Consider the following 19265-nt stretch of genomic DNA (forward strand, 5'->3'; position numbering starts at 1 on the left):
AGCTAGCTGCCTCCATCAACCACTACACATTCCACAACGAAACACCCCCGCAATGACAAGTCGCACACACACAGCTAAAACATCATTATTTCCTCAACAAAGGAACAGAAAACAAGCTCCAGAGCGATAGCAGGACATAGCTTACCCCTCTTGTGTTTCCTGTTGGTAATCCAAAGGTCGTAATAAGCACACATTTGACAACAAAACCACAGCATGTTGCTCCCTGACCACAGCTCATTGATACCCGACTACAGCGCATTGCTCCGCGGCTACAGCTCACTGAGCCTATCAGTGTTTTTAGTAAGCATAGTTGGCAAAAAAAAGTTGACGGTTTGGGGGTTGGGTTAGGTCCAGGTGGTTGATTAACACATATTTTTGTGAGTTGGGTGATGAGGATTGGCTCTCACTGGCACACATTGGAGATCTTTTATGTAATTATGAGAATTGTAAGCATAGAAAAAGACATCACCTGTGACCTGCAATCATGCCACAAGCACTAGCACCAAGGTGTTGACTGCAGCTCATTTAACAACCACAGATTTCACTAATGAGAAGGAATTTCTGATTCCTACATACAGAACCTTTAACAAAAAAGTACAAATATCAAATCTTCATCATATCTGTATGTTTTTGTATTGAATATGTTATTTCAATAAAATTCTGCTTTCTTCTTTTTGTTACTTGTTTTTTCAACTGTTATCAGCCAATAAAAATTAAAGCAGTTGTGTCAAGGATGGAGGTTGGGGTAGCAGAGCTTTGGTAAAGCTCTTATGCAATATTATTAAAATTTGCAGAAGCTTAAAAAATGTCTGTATGAACATTTCCACTTACAGTTAAGAAATGATGTGTGGTTCCTGTCTCATGTTATCTCACAAATACATGAAAGATCCCAATCACCTCCACACAGTAAACAGATTTTGAATCTTTTTTGGAACCAAACCAAACCAAACTAAGTTAAGTTAACTTTGAAACACATAACATACAAACACATATAAACTTGTGGCGGTACTGATCCGGGGATTGCTGAGCAAGAGTTGATGTAATCTCTCAGCCTCCCTTCCTATCAACCAACTGTCTGCAACAGCAGTATGGAGTAGACTGCATAAGTTATCACCTTCCGGTAAACACGCTATGTCACACAGATCATCATCGAACACCGCTCCCACTCTGAACACCCCAACTTTGATCTGGGCACAGGACAGGCTGGAAGGGGAAAACCCTGGCCTTGTCATCACCAATAAAAGAGTACATCTGAGTAAGCATTTTAGTAAGCATAATTGGCAAAAAAAAGTTGACGGTTTGGGGGTTGGATTAGGTTCAGGTGGTTGATTAACACATATTTTTGTGAGTTGGGTGATGAGGATTGGCTCTCACTGGCACACATTGGAGATCTTTTATGTAATTATGAGATTTGTAAGCATAGAAAAAGACATCACCTGTGACCTGCAATCATGCCACAAGCACTAGCACCAAGGTGTTGACTGCAGCTCATTTAACAACCACAGATTTCACTAATGAGAAGGAATTTCTGATTCCTACATACAGAACCTTTAACAAAAAAGTACAAATATCAAATCTTCATCATATCTGTATGTTTTTGTATTGAATATGTTATTTCAATACAATTCTCTGACACTCTGAACACCCCAACTTTGATCCGGGCACAGGACAGGCTGGAAGGGGAAAACCCTGGCCTTGTCATCACCAATAAAAGAGTACACCTGAGTCTGTACATTAACCAGGAGACCACTCACGCTCATTAAATATAAACCAAGAACTAATAGATACCGGCGGTAGGTACAGACCAACTGTTACCATGCATGCTGAACTCCAGCACTTTACATCCAATAGGATTTGCTTGCTGGCCGTTCGCGAGATACATTGGATCACCCCACCATGATATTATCATGGCGGGGTGATATCATGTATGAGAAATAAAAGAAAACATTTTGAGGACACTGTTGCATAAAAAATGACCAGAATTATTATTAGATTATCAAAATAGTTGCTGATTAATTTTCTGTTGACTGACTAATAGGTCAACAGAGTCAATCGACTAATGATTGCAGCTCTTCGTCAGTCGTCACATCCAAATCAAAACTATAATCTGCCAAACAATTGTAATGTGCTGCCTCAGCTTTAGCTGAAATGGATCATACATCTTCAAGGTATGAATGCAATGCAAGAAACACTGGTTTTAACATGTTATTTCATCTCATGCTCAGCCTTGAATCTAACCACACTGCAGTTTTTTCACTTAATTATAGGACTCAGTAATAGCCATTTGGTTCAAAGATTTTTTTTTACAGTTTGTATTTGGACATTATCCATGTTTCAATACCGTAATACATTCCCAGCAGTATATTGGCATTTATGCTTTTTAGAAATGTTAGCTTGAACTGCACTACATTTGCTCTACACAGCAGCATTAGCTCAGTGTATGACAGTACTAAAGTTACTGTGCATTAGAAGTAAAATACCACCCAAGAAAAGTGTGACAAGCTACAAGTGTGTTTAATCAACTGATAGCCCAGTATGGATGACAGAACACAACACTCAACATTTTTGTCTGTTTCAGGCTAATACACAAAGGATGTTATTAATTCTAAAAAGCCATTAATGGTGCCTGTGTATGTGTGTTTGCTCCCTTTTCAGCTGATTTCCTTCCCTCATGTCAACCATAACACAACACACGCATTTCTTGCTGAACATGCAGTTAAAAGCCTGTTAACAGCCACGCCCACACAAACACAGTCTAACAATAGGGCACAGGAATATTTCAGATCACACTCACTCACGCAACCCACACACACACACACACATACACATAGATACACAAAATGAGGATGTCCACACAGATCTTTCACTCTCACTCTCAGTCACAGTCACAGACTGATGCAGTGATGATAGGCATGGTTCACATTTCCTGCTTGAGCAGTTGCAGATGTTTCACTGTTTATAAATACGGAAATATTCAGGCTAAGATAACTTTATTTTCATTGGTATTCAGCTCAGGTGCTCTGCAGGGGGATATTTCCAGAGCACATTACCAACATATGCATACATGCTAGAACACTAGATTTACATAAGAAGTAGGACTGAATGTTGACAATGGCTATTTAACTTGCTAAGATTGAGAATATTACTGGTTTTCTTTATTTTACCTTTTAAACAAAAAGAAGCTCATCATTTAGTGCTCTACTGAGTAAAAGTATGGTGTCCCAGCACCTTTACACTGCATTCAGACTGAAAACAGCTCTGTGTTCAAACTGCAGGCGTGTTGTTTAAAGTGGCTATAATTAATATGTTTTAGAATAACAATGTATAATGTGAGAGGCGTGGCTCGTAGTGATGAACCTACAGAGAATTATCAGTGACTCTGCAGCTCCCCTCGGCTTCACAGAGCTTTCAGCTCATTGTTTAGCTGTCCGGCTGCAACTTAACAGTTTTGGTTCACTCTCTGTGCTCTCATAGCATCATTTTGGGCTGCAGCAGGCAGCTGTTTTCAGAAAAAAAAAGCTCTAAAAACCCAGCGTACACTACCTGCTCAACACCAAATTGCAAACAGACACAGTTAGCTGTAGACTAGCTGGTGAACATAGTGGAGCATTTAGCAGCTAAAGAGCCAGATATTTCCCTCAGGAGTTGGTAGAGAGCAAAAACAGAGTCTTACATTCACCAGGTGGACACAAACATGACTCTAAATGAATGATAATGTTGCTCCGTAACTGCTGGATGTGGAAATAAGCAACTGTTTGACATATCAACTTAAAAGCTGATGATGTGACAGTGTTGTGTTCACTACTTGGTTCCACTTCCTCAACTGGCCAAAAAAAAATCAGTTAATGCAGATGTAAGGTATCTGTAAGACAATGAAATATGATCCAGGAAGTCGAGTTGGAGCGACAGATTAAGGCGTTAAAACACTTATCAGACACACAGCAGTTTTGTACTACTCACAGACAGGATGTTACAAATGGAAAGATATCTCAGCAGACACTATTTTATCTCAGCGGCTGTGGCTCAGGAGGTAGAGCAGGTCGTCCACTAATCGGAAGATTGGCGGTTCGATTCCCGGCTCCTCAAGTCCGCATGTTGAAGTGTCCTTGGGCAAGATGCTGAACCCCAAATTGCTCCTGACGGCTGTTCCATCAGTGTGTGAATGATTAGATTCCTCTGATGGGCAGGTTGGAACCTTGCATGATAGCCCCTGTACCCATTCTGCGTATGAATATGTGTGAATGGGTGAATGTGACTCTTAGTGTAAAAAGGACTTTGAGTGGTTGAAAGACCAGAAAGGCGCTACAAGAGTACAGTCCATTTACCATTTAATCTATAGGTATATAGCAGAAACACACAGAATGTGTGCACACATGTTTGTGATTGGCCATTGCAGAACACTGAAAAATGTGTAAAAGTTGGACCAGGTTCAACTTGCTCTTGCAGAAAAAGGATCAAAATTGATAGAGCGGAACCAGAGATATTGTCTTTTTTTTTTCTGCACATTCCTCGATCTTGTCAAGACCTGGTGCCTACATTACCCACAATGATCAACTGTAACGATTCTGGTGTTTTATCCTAGTAGCGGCTAATGTAGCCTGGAGCTGCTAGCCTCATACAGAGATGAGGAGCAGGCTACAGAGGTCTGGTGACGTCAATGCTTTCAGACTTTTTTCATTTTCAAACTTGTAGTCTTCAGCCTAAATCGATGCTGACTCAAGTGACATCACTTGAGGCAGTTTATTAGATTTCACACAGCTCCCTCTGGAAACACAAAAGTGTTGCTTTGAAATGCTTTATAAAATTGTATTACCTCAACAAACTTTTCCTGGGAAATGAATCTGATGTACACAAGCAGTTGGGCAGCATTGGATACATCCGTGCTCTCATACAGCTGAAGTGCGAAATATTCACTGGCTCTCACCTGCTCCAAGAGTTGAGTGGACACGTCCTGAGCCATGTCACCAATTCATCAGCTCACAGAATTATCAGAGTGATACAACATTTTCTGGGCAGCATCCACACCAAAAAATTCTCTATCCATGTCTTTGGTAGTTGGTAGAATCAAAACTTCTCCAATTGTGTGCGGTTTCTTAGCACGAGCAATGTGGTATTAAGCCAAAAATGATGCCTTCAATGTCCCGTTGTGGGACAGTAGCTTGCTGCACAAATGAAGCTCACTGGCTGGCCAGATGCTCTTCCTTTCATTTGAAAAAGTTGACTATTCAGGCGGTTTTAAACACTCATTTCAGATGGTCTCAAGGCAGAGAACACATCTGAAGCGCTCACAGCCACTCTCACGTGTGACGGTAAATCCATACTTTATGTATGCTGCCTCATACTTCATACATCTTTGGCTTTTTTGCAGCTGTGTAACCTGGGCTGTTGGTCTGCTCGTCAGGTCTTTTCCTTTTCAAAAACATGTCAGTTTTTGGGAAGTACCAATAGCTAGCTAGCTAAATTTCATTAGAAAGATTAGAAAGATGGGCATGGCAAATAAGATTTTGATATGTTATATATTATTATAAATTATATTTTATAATAATACACAAAATAATAATTTGATTTTTTTTGGCATCTGAGTGCGCACACACACACACATACACACACACACACGCACACACGCACACACAAAGCCAGAGAGAGACAAAAAGGAAGTGAGAGAGTAAAGCACATGTGGATGGCAGAAAGTCTGAACTCTTATTCTCTGCTGCAGCATATCTACAGTCCTGGACTGATAAGAAAAGTAAAAAGAGAAACATACTGGACTTAACAGCTGCACACTTCAAAGTCATTTGTTTGTATCAGACTTGAAACAAACAGCAAACTACATCTTGGGTACTGGCATTGACATATACAGAGTGTGCGTTCAGTACAGTGGATTTTGCAAGGCATGAATAAATATCGAAGGTATGGTGTAGATACACAGCAATAAAGTGAAGAATCAATTGTTTCACTAGAACTTTGGAGGTGTCTTATGGAGTTGATGACCTCTAGTAGCACTATGGATCACTTTTTTTACAAGTGGGTCCTTATTTGGTTTGTGGAAGCACATGCACAGCTGTGTGCTCACGATACACAGTCAGCTGCCAGCTGTTCCACTGATCTACAGTTCTCAACACTTTTGTTAAACCTCAAGGATACACACAATGAATTTTGGTGAGTAACACTCAATGTAAACACATTTTTTGTATTTTTTTAAGAATACGTATTACTTTTTGGGTAGATACATCTAGTTTTAATGAGTCATTTAGAAGGTGTTTTAGTTGCTATGATGCTGTGATGATGGGGGATACTTACATAGAGTGGAGCTTGTTGGGGACTCAGTTTCATGACGCTGGACTCTAGGAGACAAGACACAAGGGGACAGAAATGTAAGCATTTATTTTAACAGATGAAAATATGTTTTGAAAAATATTGAAATATTAAATATTGAAATACTATACTATAAGAGCTTTGTTGCATGTCATCCGAACCTCCCCAAATCTCTCTCTTCCTCTCACCTCTCTATACTCTCCCTGTGGTAAAGGCATAGGCTACAATTTTGAAAAATAAAAAGTATCATAAAAAAACTGATGGAGCAGCAGTGAGTGGAATAAATGTTCTCTAATGATGGAACAAGAAAACAGAAACTAGAAGAAAAGGAATAATAAATAGGATAAATGAATGAAACAACCTCATCAATCCTATTCATGTACTCATTTTTCAACACTAAGCATATAGACATATAGAGGACATTTATAAATGAAGTTGCATTTCAGGTCCATCAGTTGTCAAAAATGGCAGCAAAAACCATAAGCCAGCAAAATGAGTTAATGACATCCAGCAAGTAAGATCACAGGTTAAAACATATATAACATTATATATATATTATATATATATATATTATATATATTATATATATATATATATATATATATATATATATATATATATATATATATATATATATATATATATATATACATACATACATATATCTTTGCATCAGCAACATTTGACAGGTAATTGGGTATTTTATTCATGCTGATAATAAAAAGAGGCTGTCTGAATCCTGCCCAAACCCTCCTGACACAAACGTACTGGCAGTCCTCTTTCCACAGAAACACTCACACTGGCAGCATGTCATACAGGTTAAGCCACGTTTGGAATGCAGGAACTTTCCTCAGGTCCTAGGTTTCTCTACCTATTTTTCCACTGGAGGAACCAGGGTCTAAATGAAGTTCCAAGGAGATTGTTTTACCCCCCCAAAAGTCCCTGCTCAGGGGGATAGTACTTTCCAAAAGTACAGGGACTTTAGAGGCAGGGTTTGCATGGGTGACCGTCACTGATTAGTCAAACACACACAGCTCAGCTGCTTCCACTTGTTGTACTGCTTCATTCATAAAACAAGGAAGTATCTCTTGTATCGATTTAGGACCAGTTTAGGATGAGAGGAGGACATTTCTCCTCATTTGATTACATTAAAAGTAAAGTTAGGCGTTGATATGAGCTTCCTGTCTCATTTTAAAAACAGCAAGAGAGAAAGAGACAGAGCATGAGTGAGTGAGAGAGAGACAGAGAGAGCAGCAGCGGTCAAGCAAGGAGAGGGAGCAGCAGTAGCCAGAAAAGCAGTGAATGAGAGAAATAAAATGTTATTTTCTGATTGTTTCATGGAAGTTAAGTTCTAAAGCAGAAATAAATAAATGACTGTGGAGACATATGCTCTTAGTGTCAGTTTCATTTTCCTCCTTTTCATTCATTCATTACATCCAACTGATGCAGCAGTTCATACAAAGACCAGGACAAATCTGTGTTGTTGTTTCTTCATTGGGTCTAATTTGCATGATCTACCTGCTTCCTCAGATGTGGTGGAAACACAGATAGGACTTCACAACAGGGACTTTAAAGTTCCAAGTTTAGTCCCTGAGATTAATTCCTCTGGGTCCAAAATACCTGGAACTTTTGGTGGAAATGGAGCTTTTGATTCAGTTCATGCAGCGGTATTCAGCTGTCTCCTATTCATACTGACCACTGGAAGATCCCTTCATAATGCACTTACAATGGAAGTGATGCAGGACAAAAGACAGAAAAAAAGACACATAGAGGCATGAGGGAGAGCACAGAGTTAAAGCACCCAAATAACCATCACTCTGACAAAACACTCAATGCAGAGTGAAAAAGAAAAGACAACTACAGAGTGAAACAGATGAAAGAGCAGGGGGGGTTAACAGATAATTATATAATTAAAAGAAGTTCTCTTTCACATCAAACATCCCAAGATGAGTGAAAAGTGTTATTCTTGCAACTGCATTTATAACTTTTTTTTTTTTTGACACAAACATAGCTGAACTATGTCATGTGATATACTACCTCAGTACATTTGAGGTACACCAGCAAATATTACTGGGACCACTACAGAATATTGCAGATTTTCACTTAACACTTAATATCCAGGAATTCACATTATAGACACTAACAAACTGACCACACACAGTCCAGCCATACTAGGTTTTGACCTAGTCTTATTGCTACTGGACTTCCACTGCAGCTCAACAGACCCTGTTTACACCTGCTATTACCATGCGTCTCCACATGCGTCCTGAGTGACCTCTTGTGATCGGATCTCACTTCCCCATCCTCTATATGAAAATAAACACGGACATCATTTCCGTTCCGCAAAGACCAAATTTGTTTGTTATTAATTGGCAGGAGGACTGGGGGGTCCACTCCGTCCAAAGCTGTCTTCAACTTGCATGATAACAGGATGAAGAAATATATAATGCAGCGTGCCCCCGTATGAAAATCAAATGCCTGTCCTATTGATGTATATATATATATGAACAGGAGGAATGATTACAGCGAGGAAAACCTCTTTCACTGTTCATATGGACACCTGACTGTTGTTTTAAGACAGACTTGAAAAACTGTGAACCTGACTGAATACTACATGTTAACCAGTAGTCATTCTCAAACTGCTGTGCTGTGCATCAATGTCTTACACTCCTGCCCACACCCGCAAACATTCTGACCATTCATGCCCGCATAATAGAGTTGCATTGATTTTTTTGTCTTCTCCCGTCCTGCAGGTAAAACAAAAAAAAGAGACGCATACCTACATTTTGCTATGGTAATAACAAATTTACGTTCTAGTGCATAATTACATTTATAGTAGTGCAATAATTACAGTTATTCTAGTGCAATAAGTAGGCTACACTTGTTCTACACTTGACACTTGACACTTCCTGCTCCCGCCCACAGCAAAGTTAAAACCACATGCTCCTGCAAGATTTGCATTGGGTCCCAGCGGGACCCCGATCCCAATGCAGTGCTCTAGTCTACGGGCTCCTTCCAGATGACTGATCAATATATAACTGTCAATGTGTTTTTCAGTTGGTTGTTTCACGTGCGTCTGATGGAACAGGTGTGATTTATACTTTAATCCATCCAGCTGTCTACCAGGGCCGTCCCTGACTCAGGATATTCACATTCAACTCAGAGTCGTCGCGCTGTGCTCCGTTCCCAACACCCCTCTATTTCCATCACAGTTGTGTGTTTAGGTCATCGAAAAGAATCTGTAAAAGTTTACAGCATGTCCTTTGTTACTATTTACTCTGTAAAATGACAGCAGACAGCAATTTGACTGACAAAATAAGAGTCTCAGGCTTTTGACTGACGCATCAACTCAGTAACTTTTAGGAAGCAACTCTATTTTTTTACATAAGCCAAATACATAACTACTAAATTTGTGAAATGGATCCTGAGCACTGCAAAAATGTGGGTGACCTACACTAAACAGTGTGCTTGAATGCATCCTGTGTAGATACTAGGGGTATGTGTATCCATCCCAAACTGTTGGGTACAGGATGTTCAGTTCAATATGCTCCATGACCCAAAAAAAAATAATGTCAAAATAGTTCAATAATGCACTTACTCACAAGTGCGGAACAATAATTCTAGAGCGCGAGTTCCACCTGGAACATTTTGGCGGCACACCACTTAGCTGTAGCATGCTTGTGGATGTATGCTAGCTGGCTTACTCAAGTTAACGCTGACCAAGCACAACACTGTTATTAATAAATGCACCATTATCCCCGTATTTAAATGATATTACCTGTGCCCATCCCCCCCTCCCCTCTCTCTGTGATAGTCGCTTTTCACTCTGCCTTTGAGTGAAGCCGTCTGGAACAACTATAAACACATTTGATTTCCGATGTGGTGGGACAGAGTGTTGTAAGAACCAGTTCTGATCGACCATAAATCATCATGAAACTGCTGTCAGCAGGTGTCCTGACTCATCGCAGGAAACAGAAAGGTTGTTTGTCTTTTTCAACTGCAGCACAATTCAACTCTTTGTAACACATTTAGAATTTCTCAACACAGCTAGAAGAATGTCTTCTGTTCAACAAAGAAAAATTCGGATCAAGATGCTGAACAATCGCTGCAAGCACAGTGTCTCATGTACATGAAATCAGCAGTGTGGGCATAACTGGCTCACTGTTCACTTCACATTATAATTACAGACATGTCATAAAGCCGGGGTCACCGCCGAGCTCTTCTAAATAGAGTGATGTGGTTGGCCCATTCATTGGCGAGGAACAGGAAGTCGGATGAAAACAGAGGAGCCTCACAAGTCTTCCTCACAAAACTCACGAGAGAAAACAAGCCTTCCTCACAGCACCATGCCCCCCCCCCCCCCACACACACACACACACAGTCTGACAGAGCCAGACAAAGGCATATCCCAAAGCACATGCCTTTTTTTTCAACTGCCCATACATGAGTCTGAGTGAGAAACATAATATAATACAGTGTATTTTTTAAAAAAAAGTTTGTTTTCATTGAGACATCTGGTGGAAAATAATCACGTTCACAACAGTAAGAAAATGTTGCTCAATTAGCATTTTCAAACAATGAGATATCGTCTCTGAAGCCATGACGGACAGACAGAAAAACACTCCCATACGCTGTGTTAGTATGTGAACCATAACAGCACCTGGGTGTTGCTCTGTTCTCAACGATAAGCATGACCACACACACACACACACGCACGCACGCACGCACACACACACACACACACACACACACACACACACACACACACACACACACACACACACACACACACACACACACACACACACACACACGCACACGCACACACACTCTGCCGTTGTCACTTGTTGCACTATGATTACAAATTCTGTGTTTGATGGACCAAAAGGTTTTTTGTTTTTTAATTTACATATCATCAAGCTTCAGTCTGATTTTGACATCTGATGACTGATGAAGTGTGGGACTTCAGTGCGCTGTCACATCAGCAACATCACATATTGGAATCAGCCAATTTCAATGGAATATTAAGGTCTACAATCATATTAGCTGTGTCACACCATTCAGTTTTTATATAAAACTGCTCTGCCGGAGTCTAAACTGCTAGACTAAAGAGATCAGGCATGGTTTATGGTCAGTTGTGAGACATGAGTGGATGACACAAATATGTTGACAGAGTTGTATGTCTTCTACCGTGATCAGCTGGTTGTGTCTAGAGGTGTACCAAGTTCACAGTTCGGTATGTAGCTTGGCTTTGGGATCACAGTTCGGTACGATTTCGGTACAACAGGAAAAAAAAAGAAAAGTAGAAAATAACATTTTGGTCTTTTATTTTGAAAAATATAAACATCCAACAAAGGCTCATTGACCAAAACTATTACTGAAACAATTTAGTTGTGCTGCAGCGGAAAAGGAGTCAGGACACCTGCTGACAGCTGTTTTATGCTGGTTTATGGTCTAACTGTATATAAAGTAGTGTAAACTAGCTCCACCTCCAGCAGCTACAACAGTAACATGCTGCTCTAACACTGATGATTCACTATTAATCATCTAATGATGTCATATATAATAACATATCAGTCAGAAGAATCAAATCACTACTACAGTTGTTCTGAACTCAAACTCAAAAATGTGAAATATTTGCCTGCCAATATTTCTTTTACAAAGAGTCATGAATGTGCTTCTAGTGAGTGTCAAAGCTCCAGCAGACAGTCTGACAGCAGCTCCAGTAGCTACTGACCAGCTCTACATTGCTACACTGAGTGGTGGTCAGTTGGTGTCACACTATATACATAGCCACGCCTCCTGCAGTCGCTGTGCTGTTTATGTTTTAAATATGCTGGGATGGAAGAAATTAGCAACAATTTTGCAACCAACATTCCAATCTTAGGTCACATGATGACAACTGAATCATCTCCATAACAATCTGATGATCTAGTGCTAGTTGTGCTAGTGCGGGTTTTGTAAAACTTTTATTTCCAAGCTCAATAATGAATCTTTAAACTCAAAAGCACTAATGATGGCCTTCAACAGTTGAGTCAGTGAAACAGATAAACGTGAGGATGTTTAGTCACTAAAGGTACAGTGCATTGAAGGACTAGTCCTTTGTGCTTAAAGGTTCCCTATGATGAATTGTGAAGCAATTTACATGTATTAATGTTTCTTTTATTGCCAGTGAGTGGATGTAATGTAACATAAAAACTAAAACTTCCACCGACTTCCTCCGTTTGACTGTAACAGCCTGTCAAGGACCCGGGCTGGATTTTTCAAAGTGACGTTTTTGTGCGCTCCTGAGTGCCTTGTCTGTGCTATCCGACTAGAAACACCCTGCAGGTATTAGCTCTCCAGCTAATGAAACAGCTAGCTGCCTCCATCAACCACTACACATTCCACAACAAAACACCCCCGCAATGACAAGTCGCACACACACACACAGCTAAAACAACATTATTTCCTCAACAAAGGAACAGAAAACAAGCTCCTAAGTGATAGCAGGACATAGCTTACCCCTTTTGTTTTTCCTGTTGGTAGTCAATGGTTGTAATAAGTACACATTTCACAACAAAAGCGCAGCACATTGCTCCCTGACCACAGCTCACTGAGCCTACTGGTGTTTAGTAAACACGGTTGGTAAAAAAAAAAGTTGGTGGTTGGGTCGGGTGAGGTTCGGGTGGTTGATTAACGCATGGGGGGGGCTGACTGACAGTGAGAGATGCTTTGCTGTAAACACAGTGCAAAACACAATGTTGGAGATTTTTTTTGTCATCATGAGAAGCTGTAAGTGAGGAAAAAGACATCATCTGCAATATTCTCACACCACGAGCATGAGCACCAGGACATTGACTGCACCTCATTTATTGGCCACAGATGTCACTAATGAGAAGGAATTTCTGATTCCTGCATACAGAACCTTTAAAGCTTTAAGCATGAGACATTAAGATGACTAAAGTTTACAGCATCAGATCCTCCTGTCCTTCTGTCTGTCTGGCGGTGTAGATAATCCCCACCGCCTGGTGAAATGCACTTATGTGTTTTGTGTGTGTGTGTGTGTGTGTGCCTACTACTCACCCACCTACCCTCTCATCCCACAGCATGGGTTCATCTACACAGAACATTGACTGACTCACAGATGGTAGTAAACAAAGCAGTCACAGTTTACAGGAGCACCGAGGGAGTGAGAGAGAGAGAGAGAGAGAGAGAGAGAGAGAGAGAGAGAGAGAGAGAGAGAGAGAGAGAGAGAGAGAGAGAGAGAGAGAGAGAGAGAGAGAGAGAGATAAATGAGTGTAGAACATGGATGAATTTAGGAGAAACTGCATTCCTTGTTCAAAGATTCTTCGTCCATTCATTGCAAGTTGCTCAGTGGCTCATGAAGCCTAGAAAACTTCTTCCTTAACATTATTAACAATGACTGATCTTTGGAATTTGTGATTTGATTCAGAATTGTAGAGGAGAAGCATTGTTATTCTCCTGTGTATCAATCTTTTCACCCACCCCTGACTCTTTGGTACTTGGAATCAGTAATGCACTATTTTACACTATAAGACCCTTCTGAACTAACAGAGAGTTAGTGAAACAAGAACAATCAGATGGTGACGCTGGAGAGAAGAGGTGCACTATACTACAATCACTTCACTAGGTATGGATGCAGCTCATGTTTAAACATTTCCACTGATGCCGTATTAAATGGGCTTGGTAATCTGGCCCAGAGATCCTGTATTGTGCCAAAACACCTTCATGACTACTTTTCAGCCTCTTGGGATTTGGAATTTTCCAAAAAATGCACAGCTACTAAGAGAATAAGAACAGTAAGAGAAAGAGAGGAGGCGAGACAGTTTCAGAATCTAGCCTCATGTAAGGCTCTTCATGGTGAGGTAAAGGATTCATATGATCACATAGTTATCACACACTGTCCTTTTTCAAAAATGAAAGTATTTTTAAAGATTTTTGTCTCTAGTAGGAACCAATGGGACAGACTAACATGTTGTTGCTTTTAGTTTTTTCATTGCATTTGTTGAAAATAAAAACAAGATTGAGAGTCTACAGCCACGCTAGCAAATATCAGCATGTTTCCATTCTCTAAAGGACCATGTTAACATGTTGAAGTTAAGCTGGTGTAATGTGTGTTTTAACATCTTGGCATGTTAACGTGCTAATTAGCACTAAACACAAAGAGCACCTGAGGCTGATGGGAATGTCATTGGTTTGGTTATTAGCCTATATATAGCATCTACAAACTATTGGACAAATGAACATTTTAGATGGAAAGTTAAGTCAGTAGGATTCATCCTCTAGGTACCATAAATGTCTTTTATTGTTTAAAGTTAATTCTTCAGCTATAAAATACTATGTAACATCATATTATGTGTCTATGTAAGAAATAAAGATGATTAGCCAATATCTTCTGCTTTCTGTTATTCTCAAATAACAATATCAGTAATGGCCTCAAAAATCCAGGATCAGTTAAACCTGAATTAAACACAAGAGCGCATTAAAGCAGGCAGTCAGATGTTAGAGACAACCAGACTCTGGACTGTATATGAAGTTAAGGGCTGTGAACCAAGACATCCTGGTTATTGTGCCACAGCTTCAATCCACCCATGTATCCACAAGTAGTGGTGTGAAGAAATGTCTGCACAGACACTCCAGATACAAGGATTAATCTGTACCTCCAAAAATAGGTCACTAGCACAGTCACAACTGTCCATCATGACAGGCATGACCCCACAACCAACTTAAATCAGCTAAACTCTGTCCCATTACAGGAAACTGCTGGAGTGATTACCACACATGGACACAAACTACAGGACAGGCCATCTGAGCTGTGTGTGTGTGTGTGTGTGTGTAGGTACGTGCAGTCTTGTGCATCTGAATGTACCAGTGCAACTGCCATAATGTGTGCTGGCATCTTCATGTGGAAGCTGAGCAGACTCCAGGGGCCGAAGTGTCATGATAACAGCAAGGCCACTTAAGATGACTGGTCCATCGCCTGTGCAGAGAAACAAGTACTTAAGATAGCCAGTAGAGAGATGACTTGAAGAGGAGGAGGAGGAGGAGGAGGAAGAGTAGAGGGGAAAGTGTTCACTTCAGCATGACTGATATTTATTATCAGCCCATAGCAACCATTTGAGCTCATGTTCTCAAGAGTTCTAACTGAGCGAGTTGAACTCTGGAGTCCAAACCGTCAAGCACAGGAGGACGCAGTATTAATTCTTTCTTACAACTTCTAAAGGGTACCAATCATTTTGTCATATTTTAGATTGTAGAATAAGCATGAATTCATTTATTTTCACAACTTTTTTTTTTGCTCCACTGCAAACCAAACATAGACATGCAATGATAATAAAATATCTTTGAATTTCAACATTGTTCAGGGTGAATGGTGCATTATTTAAACAAAATGCAAAGGTACCAAAAATTTCGGCCATGTCTGTAGAACGGAGCCCACACTATCACTAACTGCACTCCCTGAGGAAATATGATCTCATTTTTGGGAAAACACAAAAGTGATGTCAGAGTGAAGGGTCATTCTGAGTCACATCAGTAAGAATCCAGGAAAGTGGTTGCAGCACTGTCTCAGATTTTGTTCACATTTTGTCTATATGATGTTAGGGTCCCAAAACTAAAGCCTGTAAAATGTTTTTGTTCAATTCCAGTGTTTTTATATTTTTCTAGCTCTTTTTTTTTTTAATTTTTACACTCTCAAAAACACTTTTTTTTGGCAAAAAGTGCAAAATTCCTATATGAGAGTGATATCAAGGGTATTAAAAACCCCTTTTTTGCACCCATATGGTATCAATCATTATTTTTTCTTCAAATATAATATTGTATTAATTTTGTGCCAATATTTGAGGTCTCTACCACTAATAGACATGAAGATATTAAGAATAAAACAAGGTGTGGTAGTGATGTAGTGGTACCATTTTGGTCCTATGAAAATGACCAAAATATGCTACCACACCTTTGTTTTATTCATAATATATTCATATCGCTCATATTGGTTCAAAAATGTGGGTTTGTAGTACCCTCAATATCACTCCGCAAATCTAGGTCCTTATGAAAATAAAATGGTTTTAATGGTGTTGGCATACAGAGCACATGTTTGTCTTCCATCCTACAAAGTTTGGTGAGGCTAGGAACAATACATGTCAAGACATTCATGCCCAAACATGTCTTCCGAGATAAGCTGTATTTGAGACTATAAAAATAATAATATAAAATAATAATATCAAGGGCTGACATAATATGAAAACATAGGATTTGAACAGAAATATCTTACAGACTTTGGTTCTGGGATCCATTCATGATATAGTTTTAGCAAAATCTGAGACGGTGCTGCGACAACCTTATCTGATTTGACATGGAATGATCCAGAAGCAGACAGAGGGGTCTACAATATGCGTTTGAAGGATTTATCCGCGATGTCAAACTGACGCAGCAGCGAAAACAGGTTAAAGAGATAAAAATAGAAGCTAAAGCCCACTGATCACTGTGTTAAAGTGAACCACCATATCATCTGGCCATTGAGACAGAAGACAATGAAATTAAGGAGCAACACTGTTCCTGTAAAGCAGGGTAGGTCTTTATTCACTGTTACAATCATTCAAAAGCAAAAGCAGCATGTGCATACATTCAGTATACCTTCAGTGGCTAGCATAGCATATAAGTGTTAGTTAATGACTGATGTGCTGTACTCTGCTAATGGTAGCGCAACAAGATTTTGTGCCAATCTGATTGGACTAATTCATACCCTGGACCTCTGGAAAGCACTAGATATCAGCAGTATGTCAGTCCAGTCCTCCACAAGCTTGCCACGGCAGTGGCATAAGCCAAGGGGGGTAAAAATAATACCACAGCCTGTAACAGCTGTTGTGGTGGCAAAGGCCAAGATGAACCAAAAAAGGAGACACATCTTCTGCGACTACAGTAATGACAGGTGAACTTGTTTACATTTGGGATTTAGAAATAAAGATAGAAATATTATCAGACTAACCATATTCCTGCTGGTGCCTTTCCAGATGCCTGTCCCCTGATTGCATGTTATAGTCCCACCGTTTTCATTGAGAAATGACCACCTGCCGTCATTTTAATACCCAAATGCTTGCTTCTTCTAGCAACATATGATAAATGATGTAGCTGTGGCGTTTGTCCACTTGATTCATAAGTAGCTTATTTGTTCAACATACAATTAAATTACCCTTCTGTAATAGTTAAATCCCCATAGACAGTATAATATAGGTGATTTTGAATGTTGAAGGGCCTTGACTGAAGTTACAGATGAGCGTTTGGAGTTATTGAGAGAATTGACAAGCGCACATAGCGGACACACCCCCATTAGAGGTAGCAGTAGGTCAGGAGAAGTACCCTCTTGGAAATGAGCTACCAGGTAAAGCAGTTGAGAAAAACTTTAAACTTTTGTCCTGCATTTAACTCATCCTATACACTAGCAACAGTGGGCAGCTGCAGCATGGCAACCGGTTCACTTCCTGTCTTCACTATGTGGTGCTAGAGAACACCCACTAATCATACTTCATGTTGCTGTATATCATGTGTAAACCACACCATGTAAATTTCATGTAAATCGGAGGATTTTTATCATGTAAGGCTGACTTCCTGTTGTCAGTAGGTGGCATTATGACTATGACTCAATATTGACACATAGATGTGTTCAGGCCTGGACTCTTAACGAACATGAGAAATTTGGAGCAGATTGGACAAAGTGAAGTGGAGTTACAACAACTTCCTGTTCAATGCCCCAAACATGTTTTGGGCAAAATTCACTGGCATGCCACGCCAAGGGCCTTCCATAAAATATGAAAAGCTTTGCAATTTAGCATCGCAAAGGTCTTTAGATGTAACCTACCAAATTTGAAGTCGCTCGGGATAAATCTCTGGGAGGATTTTGCCTGTCAATGGCTTCACTTTGCAAAAAAAAAGAAAAAATCACAATTTATTCAAAACGGCTGACTTCCTGTTGGGCAAAAAAATTGAAAAAATATGTATTAGGCCTATGTCGAGAATAATGAGAGCAATGAACCCATCAAATTTCATGCACATCAAGGAAATTTTGTTCTAAAATGACCCTGCATTAGGGGGAGCTATAAAGCCTGCTAGCCCGCCCGAGCTGAGTCACTACAGAGCAACTTTCATGAGTTTTCAAGCACCCTAAGCCCCTCAAAAATGCACTGGTGTACTATAATAATAATAATAATAATAATAATTAAAGTGCATATATAAACTGTCACCATCCAAAAAAGCAAAAAATATTCAAATTCAAAGCCAAAGTATTTATATACAAAGATGTGATTAAGGCTGTGTCTACGTGCATTTTATAGATCATTGCACAGGTGGAAATCAGGCTTGCACAAGTGTGCACAGTTTCACATTGAGATTTATAAAATGTGTTCACACCGCTTTTTAAATCTAAACCTGGACTTTTAATTCAGTTTTTGGTATTTGTAGAGTAGGCATATATGATTTGTTTGGTAGTTTGAGTGTAAGATATAATACAGCCAACAGAACACACAGTAACTCAACAGAACTGAGCAGAACACACACCGCCACTCTGTGTCACATATACATAAAGGCTGCTTAACCACATTTGTGCATGCAAAAAATGCACAAACACACATGTGGTTTAAGTCAGAAAGGCAGAGAGGGGGCTATGTTTCCACAACTTGTTGTAATTATGTGTTATACAACTGAATGCTGACACTGGCTGTTCTTTTACAGAGAACTACAGCGAGAAAGCTGGAGACTAACTCAGCTGGCCAGAAGTTATGTCTGGTATGGAAGGAATGAGAGAAGAAGGGGAAGGAGACAGAAAGAGAGAGACAGAGAGTGGAAGGAAGGACCGGAGGGAGAAGCACGGAGACAGAAAAGGTGCAGCAGCTGCTAATCCAAACAACCTCATGCTTTCAGCTGTGGTGCACAGCAGCCGTTCTACTCTGCTGCAC

General features: G+C 39.9%; 1 protein-coding gene across 5 annotated transcripts in view; it reads right to left on the reverse strand.

Moving 5' to 3' along the window:
- akap13 (A-kinase anchoring protein 13) overlaps window positions 1–19265 on the reverse strand; it is a 170299-nt gene that overhangs the window by 122893 nt on the left and 28141 nt on the right. For all 5 annotated transcript variants that reach the window (XM_044357341.1, XM_044357342.1, XM_044357339.1 and 2 more), the window contains exon 2: window positions 6301–6344. In XM_044357341.1, the coding sequence (XP_044213276.1) occupies window positions 6301–6333 (33 nt within the window). In that variant the 5' untranslated portion in view covers window positions 6334–6344. The remainder of the gene's footprint in view (window positions 1–6300; window positions 6345–19265) is intronic.

The sequence above is a fragment of the Thunnus albacares genome, chromosome 7 (genome assembly GCF_914725855.1).
Source record: "Thunnus albacares chromosome 7, fThuAlb1.1, whole genome shotgun sequence".
In the NCBI taxonomy this organism is placed as follows: Eukaryota; Metazoa; Chordata; class Actinopteri; order Scombriformes; family Scombridae; genus Thunnus; species Thunnus albacares.